At 44.8% G+C, this 21,212-nt stretch overlaps 1 protein-coding gene across 3 annotated transcripts in view; it reads left to right on the top strand.

Annotated features, from left to right (window-relative positions):
• LOC143341660 (A disintegrin and metalloproteinase with thrombospondin motifs 7) overlaps positions 1–21,212 on the top strand; it is a 43,453-nt gene that overhangs the window by 10,202 nt on the left and 12,039 nt on the right. For all 3 annotated transcript variants that reach the window (XM_076764657.1, XM_076764666.1, XM_076764647.1), the window contains one exon: positions 12,222–12,556. In XM_076764657.1, coding sequence (XP_076620772.1) covers positions 12,222–12,556 — 335 coding nt within the window. The remainder of the gene's footprint in view (positions 1–12,221; positions 12,557–21,212) is intronic.

Raw genomic sequence — 21,212 nt, 5'->3', positions numbered from 1 at the left:
CGGTTCTGTTATTCTTCCGTAGACGGTCGTCTAGAACGTCTTTCGATTTTTTATACGAGAAGAAAACCGGCGTTCCTGGGATGGCGCCAAACATCCGCAAAACCGACGAAAAAAGGAACGATCGCGACTTGTTTGTAGCACCGACCGCCCATTCATGGTTCGAACCCGTTGAAAAGTCGCTCTCTCGTTCTCTGAATAAACGCCCGACATACAGGCGCGTGTTTCTCGCGTGTACGGGCACGAGTAGCGATGGAAGCAACTCCAAGACCGTTTCGTTTCTCCTCTTTTCTTGCCAAGAGACATTTGCAAATTCTAATTACATTCTTGGCGTCCACAAGTTTCTCAAACACTCTATCTCTCTCTCTCTCTCTCGACGCCTTCGAAACAAACGAACTGTTCAAAATTTCAAAACTGTCCCCGGAACCGCGAACTGTCAATTTTCGAACTTCTAGGGTCCCTGTGAGACTGCTGGCTTCGGGATTTGCGGAAACTTGGAACTTCCTAAGCCGATATAAAATCTTAAGTCCATGAATTACACAGCACCGTGGTCCAAGTTTTACGGAGGATCGAAGATTTTCGAGAATCTTCTCCGGTAGAATCGGAGAGGTTCGTCGAAACTTCAAAAATCATCCACTGAAATTTAAAACTTCAGTCTCGCTGAGCGAATATTTAAAAGATTATTCTCCCTTCGAAGGGAAACGAAGTCGTCCGTGTAACGATTTCCGAACCATCGAAAAATTTAATCCGATACCTTTAAAATTCGATATTCGTCTTTAATTACTCTTTGTATCGCTGGTGCATACAGTGGGTATTCGGTTAAAATTTCTACACCAGGTCTGGTACGAACCAGGAAGGCCTATCGACGTATCGATTCTGTCACAATTACAGCGAAACCTCCATATCCTCGAGAGTTCGGTTTCAAACCTTTCAGTAGATACTCTCAACCGTGCTAACGAATCCTATACGTACATTCTACAATGTGCAAAAGTATCTACAATATTTCTTCTTTAAAAAATCGCTAGTTTTATCGCTCACTGTACGTCCCAATGTATCCAAACAATAACGAAAGTTATTTATCGCTCGTAACCGAATCGCGATGGGTATCGTTATTCGACGCGCGTTAGGTAAATAAAATTGCAGCCGAGGGTGTCGGGTAAGAATGAAAAGGACAGTCGGTTGTAGAGATTCTCGAAAGAAGGATCGTCGTCTCCGCGCACCTGTGCCGGTACACGCACGATACTCGATGAAATCGCGCGGGCGAGGGCGAGGGCACGGACGCACGCGTGGGCAGCCTCGTCAATAGACGCTACACGCTCGCTTTTTGTCTTTCCTTGTCTCGTTTTCTCGCCGGGCCTGATCCTCGAACCGATGCGAAAGCGGCAGGAAATAAAATGTACGCAACACGCGTGGGCATCACCGTGCAAATCCGAAAACGCTGAAACGCGACTGCCGCCGACTCGCGTAGGCACTCAATGACGAAGCGTTATCTGTATTTTCATTCAAAACTGACGGTCTGAACGGCGTCTTCGCCTATTCTTCGCTCCAAACCATCGCCATTACGCAATACGGTTAAATACAGATTTATCGGTCGGGGCGTTCGTCTTTCTTTCCGCGAGCGAAACGATGGTTCATGGGTTGATCGACCCGTTGATCCCGCCATTAAACAACAAATTTATTTCATCGCTATTGAATCTCGATCCTCGCTCTTTTCATCTTCGACGCAGAGGAATATTAATTTTAATCGAAAGGAGAAATTCTATAGCAGTGGAGCAACGTTTAAATGCCCGAAATAGAGCGATAATCAAATGACGCGAGCGTTACTCTGTCAGGATTCTGATTCCGTATCTGTGCAAGGTAAACATTAACTAGGGATTGCGTGGATATTAGGACAAATATTGGCACTGTATATTCGCGCGTAACGCGTGTAAATACTTGGTTATATCGTGATAACGCAGGCCGCCGTTACCTCTATGATATTATTAGATCGCCGTTAATAGACCATTATTTAGCATCAAAGGATCTCCAGGTACTATAGGCTGTAAAAAGAAACCAATATTAGTAAAACTACCGTTCGATGTTTCCTTAATTAGAATTTGAATGAAACCTAACACCGATCTTAGAGAATCTGGAGAAGTCATCGCAACTACGGTTGTAATTGCTGATGTATTAACAAAAATATCTTTCCCATTCCTCGAAAGATTCCTCGAGTTTGAGTAATAGCGTTGGCTGGGGGTTGAAAGCGATCGACTAAAAATGTTCTCGCGCAGGGAAGTCGGCGTATCGATGTTATTTGGCTGGAGGAAGAGCGAACGATTCGCACCTGCGGGGGCAGACAAAACGAAGACGGTGTCGAGCGTGGGCCGGTGCTCGCTCGATCGGCAATAACGAAGAAAACCCACGCGAACAAGTATCGAGAGTGGCGCAGTAGTGCGATCCTTTTCGAAAGATACCGTCGTTCCAACCGACGACCGTCGGCTTCTGCATATGTCACGGCGAAGCGCCATCCCTTCTGTCTTTCAATAGGGCTATCCTGTCTTTATCCACCGAAATATCACTCGACACATTTCTCTCTCGCGTGTACACCACCGTCATTTACAGAATTTCTTAGTTACCACTTTATCGAACACTTAACAATGCTCGTACGATATAAAAATAAATATGCAATCGGTGAAATTATCGAGAAAGAGTCGAAAAGGTTGAAATTCTACAAACAATTTAGTTTACATATTCTCGCAAGCCTCCCAAGGCAGAATGCGCGGTTTAGAAATTTAAATATGGCCGCCGGCGTAGGTATTCGAGGAGCAACGATACATCTTTCGTTCGAGACGAACCTTCGGCGTTCCTGTAAAATGTCCGTAGCTCGCATCTGCTGGTTTTGCCCCGTCATAAATCTCTCCTGTCACTTTAGCGCAGATCGCGGCGGCGGCGGCGCGGCGCTACCCGCTCGCAGAAAGTCAGACGTTCGTCAAACGGCTCGAGCGACGAAAGAAACTCGACGCGGTAGTCGATGTAGTCGTATTTGCTTCCCTCCTATCGCGCATCGCGTCCTGATCTCCGATAAGAAAATTAATGTCGCTCCCTTTGTTCCCGCAGGAGACGAGTTTATTGGTTGTTCGATGGGAAATATCGTAACCAGACGAGCCCGGGGGAAATTGCGAAATCCGTTGTTGCGCCGTCACCGAGAGAAGACACGCTGCCATCTAGTTTACACGTTCGATAAGTGACGGCAACAGAGACGCGACGGAAATTCCTCCGTCAGACTATAACATGCACCACCCTAGAAATCAAAATTTCCTATACGCGACACAATCGTTCGAACCACCCGTCCGATGCTCTTCGAACCTGGCATCGATCCACGAACGTCTCTCTTTTCTGTCTTCGTGTTTGTCGGACAATAAAGATCGACGGAAGACTCGTGCAAAACTTGTCGTAGTTAGAATTACGCGCGAAACAGGGATTTCCTTATCGCGACGGTGCCTGAGACAAACAGGATTTGGATAATGCATAGGAAATACGGTATTATGTACCAAACGCCAGGATTATACGTCGCGTCGTCCCAATGGGGGTTGCTCTGGCGGTTCCCCCGAAGAATATCTCGAGAGTTGTTGTTTCGTGAAAATGGTTAGTGAGATAAGATGCGCGTTCGTGTACGGCGCAAGGAACAGGACGTAACAGCGCCCGCGTAAATGGCCGGTTATATGCGCGATTTATTGGCCCGGCGAAAGATAGATGCGTTTTGCAGCAAAGACAACGCCGCGCTTGCACGCCGCCCCCGCGATAACAATTCGTCAACCGGTCATCGTAATTTAACTCCCTCCCGCTGATAAGGAAGATTCACGATAACGGCGGGTAGAAAAGGTATTTCGAAGAACAAAGGAGCGTGTTCCAAGTTTTGTACGGCGCTATCATTACCGAAACGAGTTCTTACGTACGATTTTAACGAGACTCTTTCTTACGTTTCTCGGACAAATATTGCCGCGAACCAACGAAGGGTTAATTCTCTACGTACGTACAAGGTTTCCGTTTGAATTTTTGCGCCTAAGAGACCTAGACGTATCTTTCTATTTCCCTCGGAGGCAATTTCGAAAGGCACCAGGCACGTTTTCGTTTCTAACGTTGCATTCTATCGCGCGGCGATATAAATCGAACTTTCCTGAGGAAGAAAAAGATTGCGGTTTACAAAGTCCACGCACGTTCCCATAAATCCATCAAACCGAAAGTTTCGACTTTTTCAAACGTCAAAGTTGCCCAACCGCGCGATCCTATCTGCGAAAGTGCCTAAGATAATTAATGAAAAACGAACGAGCCAAGACAGCCTGAGATTGTGCTTGGCTGGTAGCCACCCACGTGCGAGCGGCGGACTTGCCTTTAAAAAATCATTCCGGAATCGTTTCCACGGGCCTTTGCCCGAGCGAAAATTGTATTCAATTGATTATCGTTCGCATTCTTGATTAACACGCGCGGTTACACTTTATTGAATTTCACGTATTAACGCGACTCGAAACCTTTCGATATTTTTTTTAGTAATTTTATAACATTGAATAAAGTATTATCTCTGTTAAAATTCCACGCACGTGTCGTCGTCGCGTATATCAATTCATTTTGTTGTTTCTTGCTAAAGTTATACCGTTTTACGCCTCCAAGATATTGTCTGAGGCATATAAATCCGCCTATCTACCCCATCGCTGAAAAAAAGAAAAATACGAGCGTGCCAGTGGGACGCGCGTACGCGTGCGGCACAGTGAGTCGCGTTAAAGAAGGCGTGAACAATAATTAAGTTGTATCGCCATGATTAATCGTCGTCTCTGATTGACCTAGCCCTATTCCGGCCGGAGCTACAATGAATACATACCCGGAAAATTGCTCGGCAGACTGCGTTCCGTTCTGTTGCCGCACCGCGCCGGCTGAAATTAATCTTTTTGCTACCCGAATATAGTTTTCATCGCGCTCCGTTTCACCCACGAGTCGAAAGTTCCTCCTGCAAAATCGCCAGATAAATACAAACGAAATAATCGGAGATTTAAGAGTGTATTTTGATCTAGGCACGCAACTTTCGAGCCTTTTTTGTTACATTCTGAAAAGAAAATCCGCACGCGCTCGCGTTTCTTCCGTGTATCCGAACAATTAGCCTCTAAGGGCATTCACCTGCCTTAATTTATATCATAGTTTAATTACTACTTGGACGTACGATGTCTTGAATTATTGCGACAGTGTACGCGCGTAATAACTGTACCCTGCGCGTACTTATTATGCCTTCGTCAACAAATTACAGGCTATGAAGATTAGATAGGGAATAGAATTATTAGAAATTGCAATCGCAATGATAAACAACTCTACTTAGAATGACTCGGACAAAAATGACTGATCGAAATTAACTGTACCTGATTCTTTTTCGGTGTTTCTCAGTCGCTTCTACTGTTCTCGCTCTCGGTCCCAAAACCATGCAACGAACCACTTGATCATTTACGCTAAATAATACAACAGAACAACAATGTTTACCGCAACAGTACTACTAATTTTGTGACTCGGTGCATATTTGAATCTCGGAAATTTTACTCGTCGTCCAGCAAGGAAACTTTGCTCGCGAGCGTACGCCAACTACGCCGAGAGAACCTTCAGGCGTGATTTGTTTAATCGAAATCGTCTAATTTCCCGTAAAAGCGGAGCCATCTGTTGCAACGGAGAGACGAGTACGGATGCTTCCCTGGGATCGCACGAGTCAAAGAAATGTTTCATCGCTCGTCGAAAGTAACCATCCTCTGAACTACGGCGGCGTACATATTTTACTTTCGTGTATCGCTCGACAATGACTGTATTATAACGGCACAGGAGGCGTAAATGAAACTAGGGAATAGAAAATTGTAAAGATCGTAGGGAGGAAAGGAGGAGAGAAATATTTAATTAACGATTGAAAATCGGCGTTCTTTTTCGAGAGGAAGTTATTGAAAAACAGTTTGAATCGGAGGGGGAGGGGCACGGGGTCCGAGGTATCGAAGTTGCGGCTTGTTTCCGCGGCTATCGCGGGAACCTTAATGAATTCGATAAGTAGGTATATGCTAATGGCCGAGGATTTTTGCGGGGCTGGTCGAGATGGGTCCGAGATGGTCCCGGGGAGTGAGTCATCCGAGGGAACTGGTTTCTACCGTAATACCAGGTATCAACGATAAAGTATCGCCCCGACGCCTAATAACTTTGACTCCTGGAACTCCGAGGCACCGTCCGCCACGACCCGCTGGAACCGGAATCTAACGTTGCGTGAATCCTCGCGGGCTCTCGACGTGGGCTGAATTTATTTTCGACGCTCCGGCGAAGAATTGTGCATCTCTTTCCGGACCGCGACGTAACTGGCACGATTCGAGCGAATCTAATTCAAGAAACTGGAATCGCTCGAGGACAGCGAGATTTTCGACAGTCGAACTCGATGGCCAAACTCGTCCGTACTTCGAATAATCAAAACAGAACGTCCGCGTAGTTAGACGCTGTGGTTTTGCGTACGCTTTCGCATACCGTGTATTCGAAGTACAACCACGGAATAACTTACAACGATCAGACCGAGCTTGAATTCCAATGAAGAGAGTTGCTCATGGTTACGACAGTTGATCGAGTTCTGTTTGAGACGCGATGCTTGCGATTCGAACCATGGAAAATCTCGAACTTACGTGGATAGGGCTAAGTAACGTTGATGTTTCGATACGAAATATTAGGTGTCTACTGATCGAGTGTACAGGTAATTCTCTGTTCCTTGAGTTCAGCGTCGAACGAAAGCTTCGCGTTTACCAGCAATCGAATGAATTGTTTCGCGCCGTGAAACGATCGAATACGTCATCGTGTAGGATGGGTTAATTAATAACTGGACGCATAAGCGACGTGTAATTACGCGAGGCAGTGACGCGACGCATCATCTATTCTGCGTAATTAAACAAGTCGTGTACGTAGCGAACGGGTACGATGTGTCGCGGTGTAGTGTGGGAAGGATCAGCACCCATGTGTCCTGGATCGAGTACACGATCGTTGCAGTAGGTAGAGGCTATATGGGAGGTCCGAGTATTCATCCGTGTCCCCACCTGCAGTTAACCCCGACTCGCTCGAGGCGCACGCTGATTGGTCGGCCCGCCATTTTTCCGACTTTAATGATAATAGGATAATGATGATTATACCGTTCACCGAACGCACTAGACGGTGCCTCTCTCTTTCTCTTTGTCCAGCTATTTATCCGCATCGCAGAAACCTGTATCGAGCGTGGAAAGCGACTACGCCGCCGTCGCTCGATCGTTCGATCGATCGATCGAAACTTTTTTCCCATCCGGCTACCGCCGCGCCGACCAGCTCTCAGATCCGAACCACCCGCGGTTCCGACTATCGCGCCGGAAATCGAACCGTCGTAAACCTGATTTTTACGATATCGATCGATATCTTGGTTATCCGTGGATTTGTACGAGATTTCCGGCCGATTGCAAGCCGATCGATCACCGATTCCGACGAGACGCGCAAATTTTACCGATACGGGACGTTTCATTAGTTTAAATCTTTTCCCAAAAGGTAATAGTAAATGAAACTAACGATATTAATAATAATATCTTGGATGAAATTCTCACGCGATACAGTGTTCGCGAATGAAACGTGATGTCGAATCGTAAACAACGAAATCCTCAGGAAGCAATGTAATACCGTATCGAAATTCATCGACGCGTACTAATTCTTTCGTGCGGCAAATGCACCCGCGTCGCGCATTTATTCCACGATAATCCTATTCACGGTCCACGTATAATTCCCACGTCTTTACCGTGCGTCATTAATTACGTTTATTTCCATTTATCATTCGTCGACGGATGTGTATTTTGGAAAATTTATACGCTCGTGGAACCGCTGGAATTTCGAGGATATTTTGGTCCTGGTTTCGGATTGTTCGCAATAAGCCGCGCGACGCGAATAATTCCCTCGCATCGACGCCATTGCGGGGCCAACTTTAGGTTGCCAACAGGCTGATTAGAATTCGATATTAACGCAGAGATGAAATTAACCGATAAACAGTGTAAATCGTCGAACGTGTTTGGTTATCGTCACGACGCGTCCATACGCGTATCTCCGGCGATTTCGACCAGTTAGATCCTGGTTAATTTCTCTGTCGGCGATCTTAATTAACGTTATTTCTATATTCGTAGCTTTATCGAAACGGATCATTGTATATATTTTCTCAACTGGTAAAAAATAACTTTTTTCCCTTATTTTTTATCTCTGTTTCTGTCGCTAGCCTATCTCAGCCCAGTAAATTGCATCGTGTTCGCGCAGAACTGCGTCGAATCACCCTGAGCGATTAAAATGGCTCCGTGTATTGCTTTTCCTATCGAGGCATCGACGCGCTACGTGTCCCCGAGTCTGTCGCTCGTGAAAAAAGGAAATAACGAAGGGAAATATGCTTGTAATATATATTCTAGATTGAGTCTTACGTAAAGATAACGGATTTAATTTCGATATTAAAGAAGATACTTCGATATATCAACGACTGTTATCTACAGTGGTCGCACGTCGCGTATCAGTTGGCGTTCGTTACAGTCTCGAGTCCTGTCGTAGCAAGGATTCTTCCCGCGTGCGATAAAGACAGCGATACTCGATCTGCGTAGAACTTTCGCAGCGGAAACGGTATCTGCGCCGTGAATCTTAAATAGCGCTAAGAGACTCGCGCGACCAATATCAGCAGCAACCTGTCTCGTTCGGGGACGAGATGCCCTTTGCGATACTCGTCCGAAACGAGGCGCGGGAATTTATCTCCGTCGATCCGCGTATCAAAATCGAGCCGACACCCGTTACCAGCGATACAGAAATTGACCACCGAAAAGAACACCGTGCTTCGAAAGAAAATCGAACTACACGCGCGGAATGAAACGAGTCCAGCTGCCCCCGTAACTGCATTTCACTGGATTCGAACAGCTTTCGTAAAAGATAATCGCTGGTAGATATTTGGGGATATCGGTGAAGGATCTGCGCGCATAGATCCTTTCTATCGAACCTTAACTCGTTCGTATACGCATCTTCTTCCAACGATAATAAAAATCGACCATAGATTACAGTGATTTACCTAAATTGCAGAGGCAAAGGACATCGACCACGAACACTCGATGATTTGTATTCTCATAAAACTATATTTTAGATTCCTCAGCATTCACGAGACGAGGATTATTTAACGGTGGTAATGTTTCTAGTTAAAATTATCAAACCCAGAAGGTCGGGATTTAACTGCGTGCCCCTGGAATCGATGAAAAGCCATAGCGATAAAACAAAACAGCTATCAAACGAAAACCCGTTACCGAATATCCGTGGACACGTCCTCGAAATTCGGGGCCATAAACGTAAATAACGAAACTATCAGAGTGAACGAACGATCCGTCGTGTATTTTACTCCGATGATGTCGATCGATCGCTCCAACTGTTTACTATTGTTGACGGTGATCTAACGCCTAATAGAATAATTGCGGTTAGCCTCTGCCCGAGAAGAACAGAGAGGAAAGGACGTCGGGAATGCAGGCACGGTTCAGCTGCGGTAATATGTCTTCGTGTAAGAACGGGCCCGACAGTTAACGTCGTTGCGATCCAATCTGCATACCAAGATCGGATATCGTCTTCGATGAAACGGACGAAGTCGTTCCAGATTTTTATTTCTCGGAGACGTTCTACCGTTCGTAAAAGTACAACTTCGTTTCGGCCCTCTTATCGATAATTACTGCCATCGCCTCGATGATTTTTAAACGAGAACCTTCGTAAATCGACCCGATCGGTTGCAAAACTTTTTCATCAGAATGTGGTTTACCGCGGTTAAAATTTTCATGTTTTCCTTCGTCCTCTACGCCGGTAACACCAGCTGACGGGCTCTGAAATGGCAACGAGTATACGCGGATTTTTCTTCGACGAACTTTTATGGTAATATGTTGCCCATATTTCCCTCTTTACTTCCCACCAGAAGGCGGATATCTTATAATCGTTAAACCATAATACGTCGTTTAATCGCCAGCTGCTTCGTCGGCTAATTTTCCCACTCCCTTTCTCCTATATCTTTGTTGGTTTTTAAAATTAAATAAAATCCTGTTCGGCGATGCGTTTCGATTAGAAGGGTTGAAACGCGAAACATCCTGTAAATAAAATTTAAAGCAATCCATCGTGGCGATTTGCAACGTAGCGTGTGACAAAACACAATATATAATTCCCTGTCCCATTGCGCTTTTCAAACTTCCCCGACACCTCTGTCCTTCGATCTCGTATCTGTGATCGAGATTTATCGGTCGTCGGATATGGTGTTGACAAATTACTCGTGAGACATTCTCTTTCTGTGCGTAGAAGGTTGGGTGGCTTGGAGGGAAAAAAAAATGATCGCCTTTCAGGATCGACCGGGTGAAAACCGATGGCAGCCCTGTAAACGGGCGCGTTAATCGAATCTACGAGCGGTTCCTTTCTAAATGATTTGCTCGGCCGCGTGTGCGGGCCATTAAATCAAACGGAAATTATTACACCAGTTTTACGGTGCATAACTGTCATCCGTTCGACCTCGCGTTGTCGCCCGATCGACAGACCGCTTTTCATATTGTGGTCACCGTCTCCCGGCCGCTCTTATTACGCCATTATTTCGAATCGTTTTCGACCCGAGCAGCAAAATATTTCCGATAATTATTTGTTCGCGGTTGTTCCACCGATCGCTCTACCTCGTTGCGATCAAAATTAGACAGAGAGACAGATCCTTTAAAAACGTTACTTATCGCTATCAGTCTGATTGTCAATTTTTGGTAGCCGTGTATAGACTGTAATATTTCTCGATGATATCTATTTAATCGTTCTCTTATCTTTATTTATTCCTTACTCGGTTTCCTCCTTATTAACTTTGGATCAACCGATAAGGTGAAGCGAGCACGGAGCAAAACGATAGACAGCAATGCGTATTTAGATTAGATTCCATAGTGGAGTTTGCCTCTGAATGGCTTTTAGAGACTAAAAGATTTAGCACCGACCGTAGCTGACTCGCCAGTAAAGCTACCTACCTGCCAGGAGATTTGCTAGCCGATCGAAGAACGTTTACTAGCTAGAATATAAATCGGAAGAAAAGAAAACGATAATGAACTTCGGAACGGCGTATCAAACGTTTCAGGACTCTCTTTTTAGAATTGAAATTCCAAGAGTACCATCGTTAATATTTATATACTAAGTATATACGACGAATTTCAAAGTCTCTAACTTTATATTACGCTTTCGAAATTGTCTCGTAAAGAATGATCCTCCAATGATTCGTACCATCGATAATGCCAGACTGTAATTATATCGGAATAGCTGTCTCGACGAAACGCTAGCGGAATGGCGATGTAATTATTTGTTTGAAATATTGTTTCGGTCAGTGCTGGGTGTCCGCAATGAATCACACCCTCTTCCGAGTTGAAGTCACCTCCTCTGCCTGGCGTTTACGAGTCTGCCCACTTACGCGCGCTACAATAAATGTTATCTTGCGTTGCTCGAGCGAAACCGCCGCTGGTAAACAGTCAATAAATATATAGCGCCGGTTTATGTACTCGCTGACCCTTTGCAGAGCGTTCAGGGAGAGATATATCGCGCGTTAGGAATAAATTTCCCAAAAAAATGAACATTCTTGGACAAGATGGATAGCTCGATCCTGCGAAACCGCGATTTCACATTCAATATCGATTATATGGAATAAGATAGTCTGAGTAATTGTTTACCGTTTTCTTGCGAGAAAAAATACGATGGTGGGAATACTTTGATGGAAAAAGAACGATAAAGTCCTTTGACCAGGCACGTTTGTAGCTGTTCTCAAGGGTTCCAAAGAAATACTCACGTACCACGCGCGCGCACGCTCGCATACATATGTTACACGCTCGGAAAAACAGACTTTCCCTTTCCACCCACGCCACGTTCGGTCACTCCCAGTAGAAAATTATCCAATCCCACTTCGAGCAACCACTTCCACAAAAACCGATAGCCAATCAAAAATTTATCCCTATCGACGACAAGACTAGCTAAACCACCGAGAGTCGGGACAATTTCTTAACCAGAAATACCAATGCCTAAACGTTTGTAGAGTCGCTAGTACATAGAATTATTATTGCCATTTGTTGCTTTGATTATTAGTAATCGAATACGAATGTGACAATCTGTTTCTTCTCCTAGAAAGTAATTAACTTACGAGCTCCCTAAAGCTGAACTCACCGAAATCGTTCTCGCTTCAGGTATATACACTCTACAGGAACACATTCACGGACACGAGATCGTAATACCGCGGAAGGTAACCCACCGTGGAGAGCTTATCTCGCACAATGTGACCCACCACCACCACGAGGATGGTCCAGTAGTCCACTATCGGTTCTCGGTGGCCGGTAACGTGTACCACATCGAACTGACGGCCGTGGACAACTTCATCGGGCCTCGAATGATCGTCGAAAGACGAAAACGAGACGTACACGTGCGCAGCCGGCCGAAAAATCAATCGAGCAAATGCCATTATCGAGGTTTCGTTCACGGACATCCGAATTCGCAAGTTACCTTGTCCGCCTGCGATGGTTTGGTGAGTTTTTGCTCTTTGCTTTCGCTAACACCTTCCATTTTGTTTTCAAACTCCTCAAACCGGAAGAATAATATTATTTACAAGTATTTCAATCCGATAGTAGCAATCCAACCCAATGGAAATAGTGTGAGTGATCGAGATACTCCGATCGAGAAAAATGAAGTTTCGTACGTCCGACATATGGTATGGGTGTTCTACTTAAATTTTGCGCGTCGACTAAATCACATTTCTCGAGAACTTCCAGCGAAAGGAAACGATCGGATCTTATTTTACGACCATGTACGATGATTTTCACGAATACAACATTGTTTATTATTTACGGATAACAAAAATAAATAGAGAAATAGTATGAAATATCAATGAAACCTTTGGAGACATATTTAGGAAACACGAATATGCTTTCAAAATCTTCTTTCGATATTTTATATTTCGTAATTTTGTTTGTTTAACAACCATGGATATTTGTTGGTAAATTCGAACGTTTCCAACGAAGATGAACTTCTCCCAGATCGTAGACTCGTGGCCATTACTTGAACGGCAGCTTTAATATGCAATAGAGTAGAAAGGACTTGCCAAGAGATATTGTTCAATTTACTATACTTTAAAAATATCGTTGTTCGTCTACCATTAGAAAATAACGCTCGACCTTTCGCTGCATCCTCTCTTGTGCTTTGTCTTCGTTCACCCGTGGCATTATATGCTAGATAACGTATGTTAACGTTACTGCGCGCTGCAGGAAAGTAAATTCCAAAGAAAATACATGCGACCTATTAAATGGATAACAAACGGTACGTCGTGCTTAGAAACGCGCGATGGGAAAACGTAAGATTTTAATCAGGGAACTTATATATTCCCTTAATACAGAACTCTTCGTGTTTTTTTTTAACAAATAAAATGGATCGAATATTAGAATTTCGTCGGAGAAACTTCCGGGTGAGTTTGAGATGAGGGAGGACGAAACGAAGAATTGCAATAACCGTTGAAAAGAAAGGAGAAAGAAGGCGAAGGTGGCAACAAAGAACGAGGAAAAAGAAGCGCAAGAACAATGGAAGGAAGAAAAAAGCGTAAAAGGTGCAAGAGGAGAAAAAGGAGAGAACGGATATGGAAGGAGGAGGAGCCCAGCGTGCATACATCGGTGCAATTTGCTCGCAGCTCCCAGATAATGATTTAATTTGCCACGGCTTGGCAGATTTATGACGGCGCACCTAGACCGCGTCCACCTGTAAACGCGCACGCCTATGCGTCTACGTTCGCGATACCAGCTTCCAGGCAAATTTCTACACCGATGTCTTTTTCTGTCTGTGCGCTTTATACCGCTACGGAACAACTTCGTGGCTCTTTCATCGAAGCTCCGTACTTGTCCGAGTCGTACGCGATCACGCTACTCGAGACAAACGTAAAGAAATGAGTTTCGATTATCCATCGGTTCCTTCCTCGATAACAATGTTGTTTTCGCGTCCGTAGAACTGTCCAATGTATAAATTTATGACGTATACTTTTCCTGTTGACTTCGTAACGCAACGATGATGAGCCAATCGATCAAGAACGCAGGAAATCGAAACGTCAGAGGCAAAAATCCGAGAATTTTCTATCGAGACGTACAGCGTGTTAAAAGTTTGTGCAGCGTTCGGTACGAATACCAGCGAACCGGGGAAACTTCCGTCCGTAAGAAGCACATTCTCACGCAATGCCATGTAATTGCTCAATTTTCTCGAGGAAGGTCGTGAAACTGCATATTACTCGTGGCGATTGATCCGACCGGAGCGTTACGAAGACACGAAATTTCGCGAGAGCGCCTCGATAAAAAGGAAAGTACTGAAAATTTTATCGTAGATTTTTCGTGAAGCTACGACGAGGAAGCGATGGGTTTCGAAGCTCAGTGCCCTTAAAAGTCTCGAAGGTTTGATAGATTCGGGAGCGTTAAGAGGGCACGAGAGTTTTCATGGGTTCTTCCTTTCCGTAACTTTTCAATTGGACGATCGGGCATCGCGCAAAAGTCGCGTAGATCATACGACGCGATCGCGGGAAACTGGTTTCAGGATACATCGCGAATTATAATCCACGAAGCGTAGCAGGTGTAGGGGGTGAAGAGATCACGTATCCTTGTACGACATTAGTCGCATACTTTGTTGTTAATTTCTCCTTGAAACCGCCGTTATGCCCTCGTGCAAGCATCCGATACGCGTAACCGTTCTCGTATTTCTTGTACCTGTAATATTCCGTTTTATTACGCCATAAAGGCCGACGTAACGGAGGCGCGGGAGTGTGCAAACATTCCCGAAAAAAAAAGACTCCCGTAAAAGTTAACATCCGTAAGTCCTACTCGTGTTTGCGGCTCGCGTGGACCTTAAATCCAATCAACCCTTTTTAATTGAAATCTCAACTGCAGCTTCTTATAATATTCTATAGATACTTATCTACATTTATAAACACCTACTCGTTGCTATATAACACAGACGCACGAATCGCAATTTCTGATTGAAATGTTTCAGCGACAGCTGCGATTCGTGGAATAATTATAATGCAACGCAACAGGAAGCATTAATTCGTCAAGCTGTTTAACGACCGATAATAAGCGATATTATCGTCGAGTCCGTTTCTCGGTTCTGTCGATCGGCATACTCCTACGGAATAATTTTCGGACGAATCGATACAGTACGCGATCTTCGTAATCGACGACTATCTAGGCTGGCCACGTCGCAGATCCGCGCGTATTTACGCGGCATGTAAATGAAGTAATCGTTTCAGGTGGCATGCGGGCGTGTGTGCGAGTGTAATTGGCGTCGATACGTAATGTTCTGTAATTTCAGGCTTCCGTGGCAATAGCATTATCCGGTGGGTAATTCACATGCCCTCGATTTCGACCGCTTAACGTTAGTTAGAATTGAATTTGACACCCAGATCCATCCTTTATAGTGATCCGTCTGTCGTCCAGAGCGGTTTAAAATTTATCAAAATTATAATTCCCCCTTCGAACAATTTAACTTTATTTAAATCGTCTACCCTTTATTCTCGAACCGCGATTCCTTTGGCCACGCGGAGCCCTAATCGCGTTATCAGCGACGATAACACCAGCACGCGAATCTTATCGCTTCGGTTTCTCTGGCGAATAAATAGGAATAACAATTCGTAGAGTACGGAAACAAGAAAGAAAGGAGGGGACGGCGTGGCGGGTATCGTCGGGATACCGAAAGGTGTAGCTTCTTTATCCGTTATCTCGAATTGCACGAAGTCCTCGACGCGAGCCGGTATCGTCGTCGAAGGATCAAGGATACAGCAGCGAGACGCGTCTACTAAATTTCCAGGAATGATCGCGAGTTACGATAGGCCCGGTCACGACGACTGCAAAATGCGCCGTGAACATGCATCTTCTCGCGTGACGCTTCTTCCTTAACAAATGACACTTACGTGCGAGTCGTTAGCATCGGCTCGTTCCATAGTTCGACGAGTTCGTTAGAAGCGCTATGAACGAAATCGATCCACGTTCATTTCTCCAAAAAAAAAAATACGTTTAACCGAAACGATTATTTTCAATCATCGTTGTTGCAGACCATTCCGTCGGGCTGCCAATCGAAATACAAGAAGAACCACGGCAAAACGAGAGGCTCGACACGACGCGCTTATAAACTGCTTATAAACCCGATCTAATAAACAACTTTGGTTATTTACGGCTACGTCTCGAAGTAACGAGAGACACCCAGGCACTAAATCGTCTCGTGGATACCGTGCTGATTTAATTTCCCCTGAATTTTTAACGAAACGCGAGCCGAAGTCGGTAATATTTTAAACGCGAAACGCGAAACGCGACGTTGCTTACAAAGTGTTTCGCATTTACGTCCAACGTAGCATCAACTTGACAAAACTGTAAATCAACCCTCGTAGAAAGCAAACCTTCGATTGCCTTTTCAACGACTCCGTCGCGCAGTTTTACGATCCGCGAGGAACCAGCAACGACGTATCGTCGTTAATCGAACGATCCATCTTCGGTTACGCGTTTGTTCGCGTTTGCGGCATCGATTCGACGTTTTTTACTTCCTTTGGCGCGCGTTCTTTTGAAAACTGATTAATACGTCTGACCAAATACGAGTCGCGGTTCTTTTCTACTCACGATACTTGAGCATCGTGGGAAGAAAAAGCCAATATCTCCTAAAGCGACGCGTATCTCTGTCGATCGTTGAATTTTCTCGATCGCGGGTGATGTCAATTATTTACGAGTACGTCCACCCGGTAGCGAAAGGTTATAGTACACGAGCACAATTTGATTCATTGTTCCCCGTCGCACCGCGGAGAAACAGGTTCCCAGAATACGTGCCGATGCCGGATCCGCAGAGGCGGTGAACATGTAATTATTGATAATAGGTAATCAGAGAAGTGCAGCCCCTCGTATCTATTTCGCCTGAGCTAAACGGACGATGGGTGGTCTCTGATACGTGTACTCTCGGCGTTTAGCCTTTTAATCGATCGGTTTACTCGATCGATCTCTCATCGATCGCGCATGGCTCTCGATACGTTCGAGTTTGAACGATCGCTGTCGATCAAAGCCGAATCTCAAGCGTTCGCGATGACTCGCGAGGGGTTTGACCGGATGAAATTCGCGCGATTCGATGAAAAATGTCGATCGAGGAAGATCGCTGGTCGGAATGCCGGTCTGGATAGAAACGCGACAGGGATCCGAGAAATGTGGAAGGCCTCGTACGCAACGTCGGGATAATAAGCGACCAATGCGCCGTTGCGGACCGTGTTTATGGGCGTCGCAATCATCGAGCAACGGGAGCCTTTTTTGCAAAGCGGCAGCTCCTCGAATAGCCACTAAGAACGTGCACGTACGTAGCTACGTGGTAGCGATCATTATGCGCCACCCACACGGGAGGTTCGTGGCGACTATTCTAATGATGGCATAAATCACGTTTCACCGCAGGAAGCATTTATCATCATCGAGATCCTTGCTCCCTTCCTCTCGTTCTTCTCCTCGTCCATCTTCGATTCACCCTCGCTTCCGCTCTCCTTCGATCTATTTGCCCTACCTTCGTGCAAGTCCACTCCCTTGCATCGAGTGCAACGCGTCCGTCCCGAAACCACCCCCAACGAATACGATCTCTTATACCTTCTATCAACACTTCGCGAGATTGCACCAACGAATCACCAGAAAAGATCAAATCGGTGACTCCACTCAACTCGTGTTGTTTAAATCAAATTCATCCTTTTCTATTCTGAGAGGCTATCGTTTACCTCGATTTAATTTCAACGCTATCGAATGACAAGACCCTTTTCTCTTAAACGACTCCTGTCCACGTATTCGGTAGAGATCAGCCCAATGGCCACGGACCCAACATCCATCGCTCTTAATCGGCTGTTACACGTCTTTTTCAATGTCACCGTAATTGATCGACGACGTAATTAATTACACTAATGCCTCGATAATTCTCGACCATCAGCCTCGTCGTTACTCCGAAAAATCGTGTCCACGATGGGTTTCTCCCTCGTGCGTTACAACCAGCCTGCTTGTTCTTTAAACTTTGCGTTTCACTCTATTTTACTTGCTTTTACGGCAGAAGCACGTGGGTTCGATGGATGCAAAATAACGCACGAAAAGATTGCGTTGCATAGAAGGCTGTGTGCTTTACGCTATTATTTTAAACGCTCGACGATTCATAAGTTCGCATCTGGAATTATCAATGATCCAAGTCCGGGTGCGATTAGTTGCGACGTAACGCAGAAATGCACGTGATCGAGGATCGATGCTCGTGCGTGCATCGCGAGAGCAAGGCATTCCTTGATCTCGTTACTCTTGCACTGTCCGCCTTGGAACAGATTCCACGAACACTCGCGATCAAGGTGTTACGTTCCACGACGCTGAATGGACCGATTACTGTCGCGGTTGAAATAAAAGCGATCGTTATTCACCAGTCACGATCTCGTTGTTGTTTGTATCTGTTTTACTTGACAGGAAACGCGTGTAGTTAAAGAACTTGGGATTTATACTCAACAGAATACCCGTGGATTCTTCTTAAATAATATGTGTAACTTTACGTAGCGTTTGTTCAATTTTGTTCCCAAGGGCAGTAGTACTGAATTAACTAACGAATGTTAAGGGTAGGTTTAGATCAAACGATAGCTTATCAACCGTAAAAAGTTATCGTAGAACGTTTATGATAAAATATTGAAAAATATCGATCACGACTCGAAATGTTTATCAGGCTCGAAACGTCCAATTTGCGTTCGAGGAACGTTCAACGACTTAATTGAAATCGGTACCGAGAAAATGATCTCAGTCGTCCAGGCACGTCGATCCATAATGATTAACGAGCGTGATCGCGCATCGACGATTCCAGGTGCAATAATTAAATTCCGAGAATGCGGGCAATTAATGAGCATCGATCGCGAGGAAAAGGGTCTTTAAGAGTCGGTATCGTAGACGTAGCCTCGGTCTTCACACATTATTGTGGCGTCGTGACAAGTGTACACGCCCATGCTTGCGGTTAATGCGTCTTATCTACGGTAAGAGGATCGACAGAGTGGTCGATCGCGACGTGTGACGTCATTGTCGATCCTTCGCACGATTAGTCGGCGAGAGTCGTGGCGCGAACGATATCGCGCAATTGACATTTAAAATAATTTATCGGCTCGTTAATAAATTCTGCCGAGGCAGAAGGGCATAATCTCGGTACCTGGCTCCGATATATGTATACATTTCGCAGCCATTATGCTTCTGCCGATGATCTTAAGCCGGTTGCACGCGGTTGCCTCGACTCGATCAAAAAGAACTTTCGTACCATCGTATTCTTATATTCTACCATGCTAGGAAATTAAATACAGAATAATTCAACTACGATAGTAATAATTGTGCTAATGATAATTGGTAAACAGAAATTTCTACGTATAATCAATCAACAATTTAAAGCGAAGAACAAAAGGAAACGTAACTTTAGACCCTTTAGACCAAAAGTGGAGTATGATTAATAGATATTTAAGCATATTTGCACTTCTGTTTGAAATTAATTTGGAAAAGTTGCTCGAATTAAGTGTCTTAAAATCAGATTGTGAGAAAAGTGACTCAAATCGAGAATAGACGCTCGTCTCGATTCGAATTGTGGCATCCTTTCCACCGGGGTAGAGATATTATTGCAGGTACGATTTAAAGATGGAGACGCGAATCTCAGAATAGAATATAGGTTGTTCAGAACCGATACAAAAAATCCACAAGAGAATTATTATAATTCCGCGAAACAGTGTCAGTAGAGAGATTTTAATTCTCGTAATCTTTACTGGACGTCAAGTTTGACTAATCCGCGTAGGAGCCTCTGCTCTGACCCAAGCCAGATTGCGTAAAAACATGATTTCTGTTGCGTGCTCGACCATAGCTTAGAACTAAGAAGGAATTCGGCTAATCCGCGTAGGAGCCTCGATTCGACCTTTGTAGCTGAGCGTGGTTGGTATTCGACACCTCGAGGGCGCAAGTGCGACCTATATGCATTTATATAGGCCTCGTGACAGGTCCAGTTGCCGATTGGCACACGAAAAACCTGACAGAGAATTTAAAAAAATTAAAAAAAACCAATCGCCAATGCGTTTACGTCCAGCAGTATCGATATCAAGATTAAAGTTTTTTCTATCGCGATAAATGAGTCACAAAGAAGAAATAGACACGAAGGATCGAGCGATCGAACGCAGATGTAATCGTCGGCTTAGTCTACCGGCGATAGGCGTATACGGTGACCTCGTGCAATTATGAAAATACGTCCACAAAACAAAGGAGCGAAACGAAGAATTGCAAAGGCGACAAATCGCGACTATTGTCGTCGCGGCGCAACGTAATACTTTACAGGCCGTGGGGCAATCAAATTCAATCAGCTTTGACATTCGTTAGTAACTGTTCGTACCAATGACAAATCGACCACGACATACCTGCGCGACCGATGAAAGTTAACGGAGAAACTCACGCGTGAATCTGTTGCGATCACTGATCGGAAGGAGATCACAAACCGTGCACATTCGTTGAACGTTTAACCAGCAATTACTACGCGTTATTCTGGAATTTTATTTACTTTTTGAGGCATTAAAGGAGCAGTCTGCTTCGACCAATCTCTCAACGAATGATTCATTACGACCTCTACGCCGGTTGACAAAGCGACTAAATTATCCGAGCAGGATCTAACCTTTCGAAATCCTGATCGAGAGGTAATGGAGATGTTTTCCTTCTCCGACCACCGTTCCAGTCTATTTTTAATCGTGGTCTTATAAAGTTTGAATATGCATGACGAGAGCGAAATTTACACCCCGTTAGCTTTATCGATGAAAAACATTTCAACTTCCTGCCATTCTTGAGTGGTTACGATTTTCTCAGGACAAATTATCGTTAGGTAAAAATTCAAGTAAACAGGAAGATATTATTCTTAAATTCAGTGAAAGCAAAAGCTTGCTCGCGCTTGCCAGTTATTCGCATTATTCGTTGGATGAGCAAACCGTTTCGACGACAATGCCCAAACGGTAACGCGTAACGTTGAACCGTCAGCGATTATCTACGAGCTTTTCTTCGTTATCAATAATCGCAGGTGTTATACACGGATCAAGATCGACAAAAGCGCCGTGGCGATTTACGTTCGACGCGTAAATACGGCGCTGCGAAAAAGCAAAAGCACAGCGTTGAACCGCTAAA

Source organism: Colletes latitarsis, chromosome 1 (assembly GCF_051014445.1).
Source record: "Colletes latitarsis isolate SP2378_abdomen chromosome 1, iyColLati1, whole genome shotgun sequence".
Taxonomy (NCBI): domain Eukaryota; kingdom Metazoa; phylum Arthropoda; class Insecta; order Hymenoptera; family Colletidae; genus Colletes; species Colletes latitarsis.
This window is presented reverse-complemented; position numbering and strand designations above follow the sequence as displayed.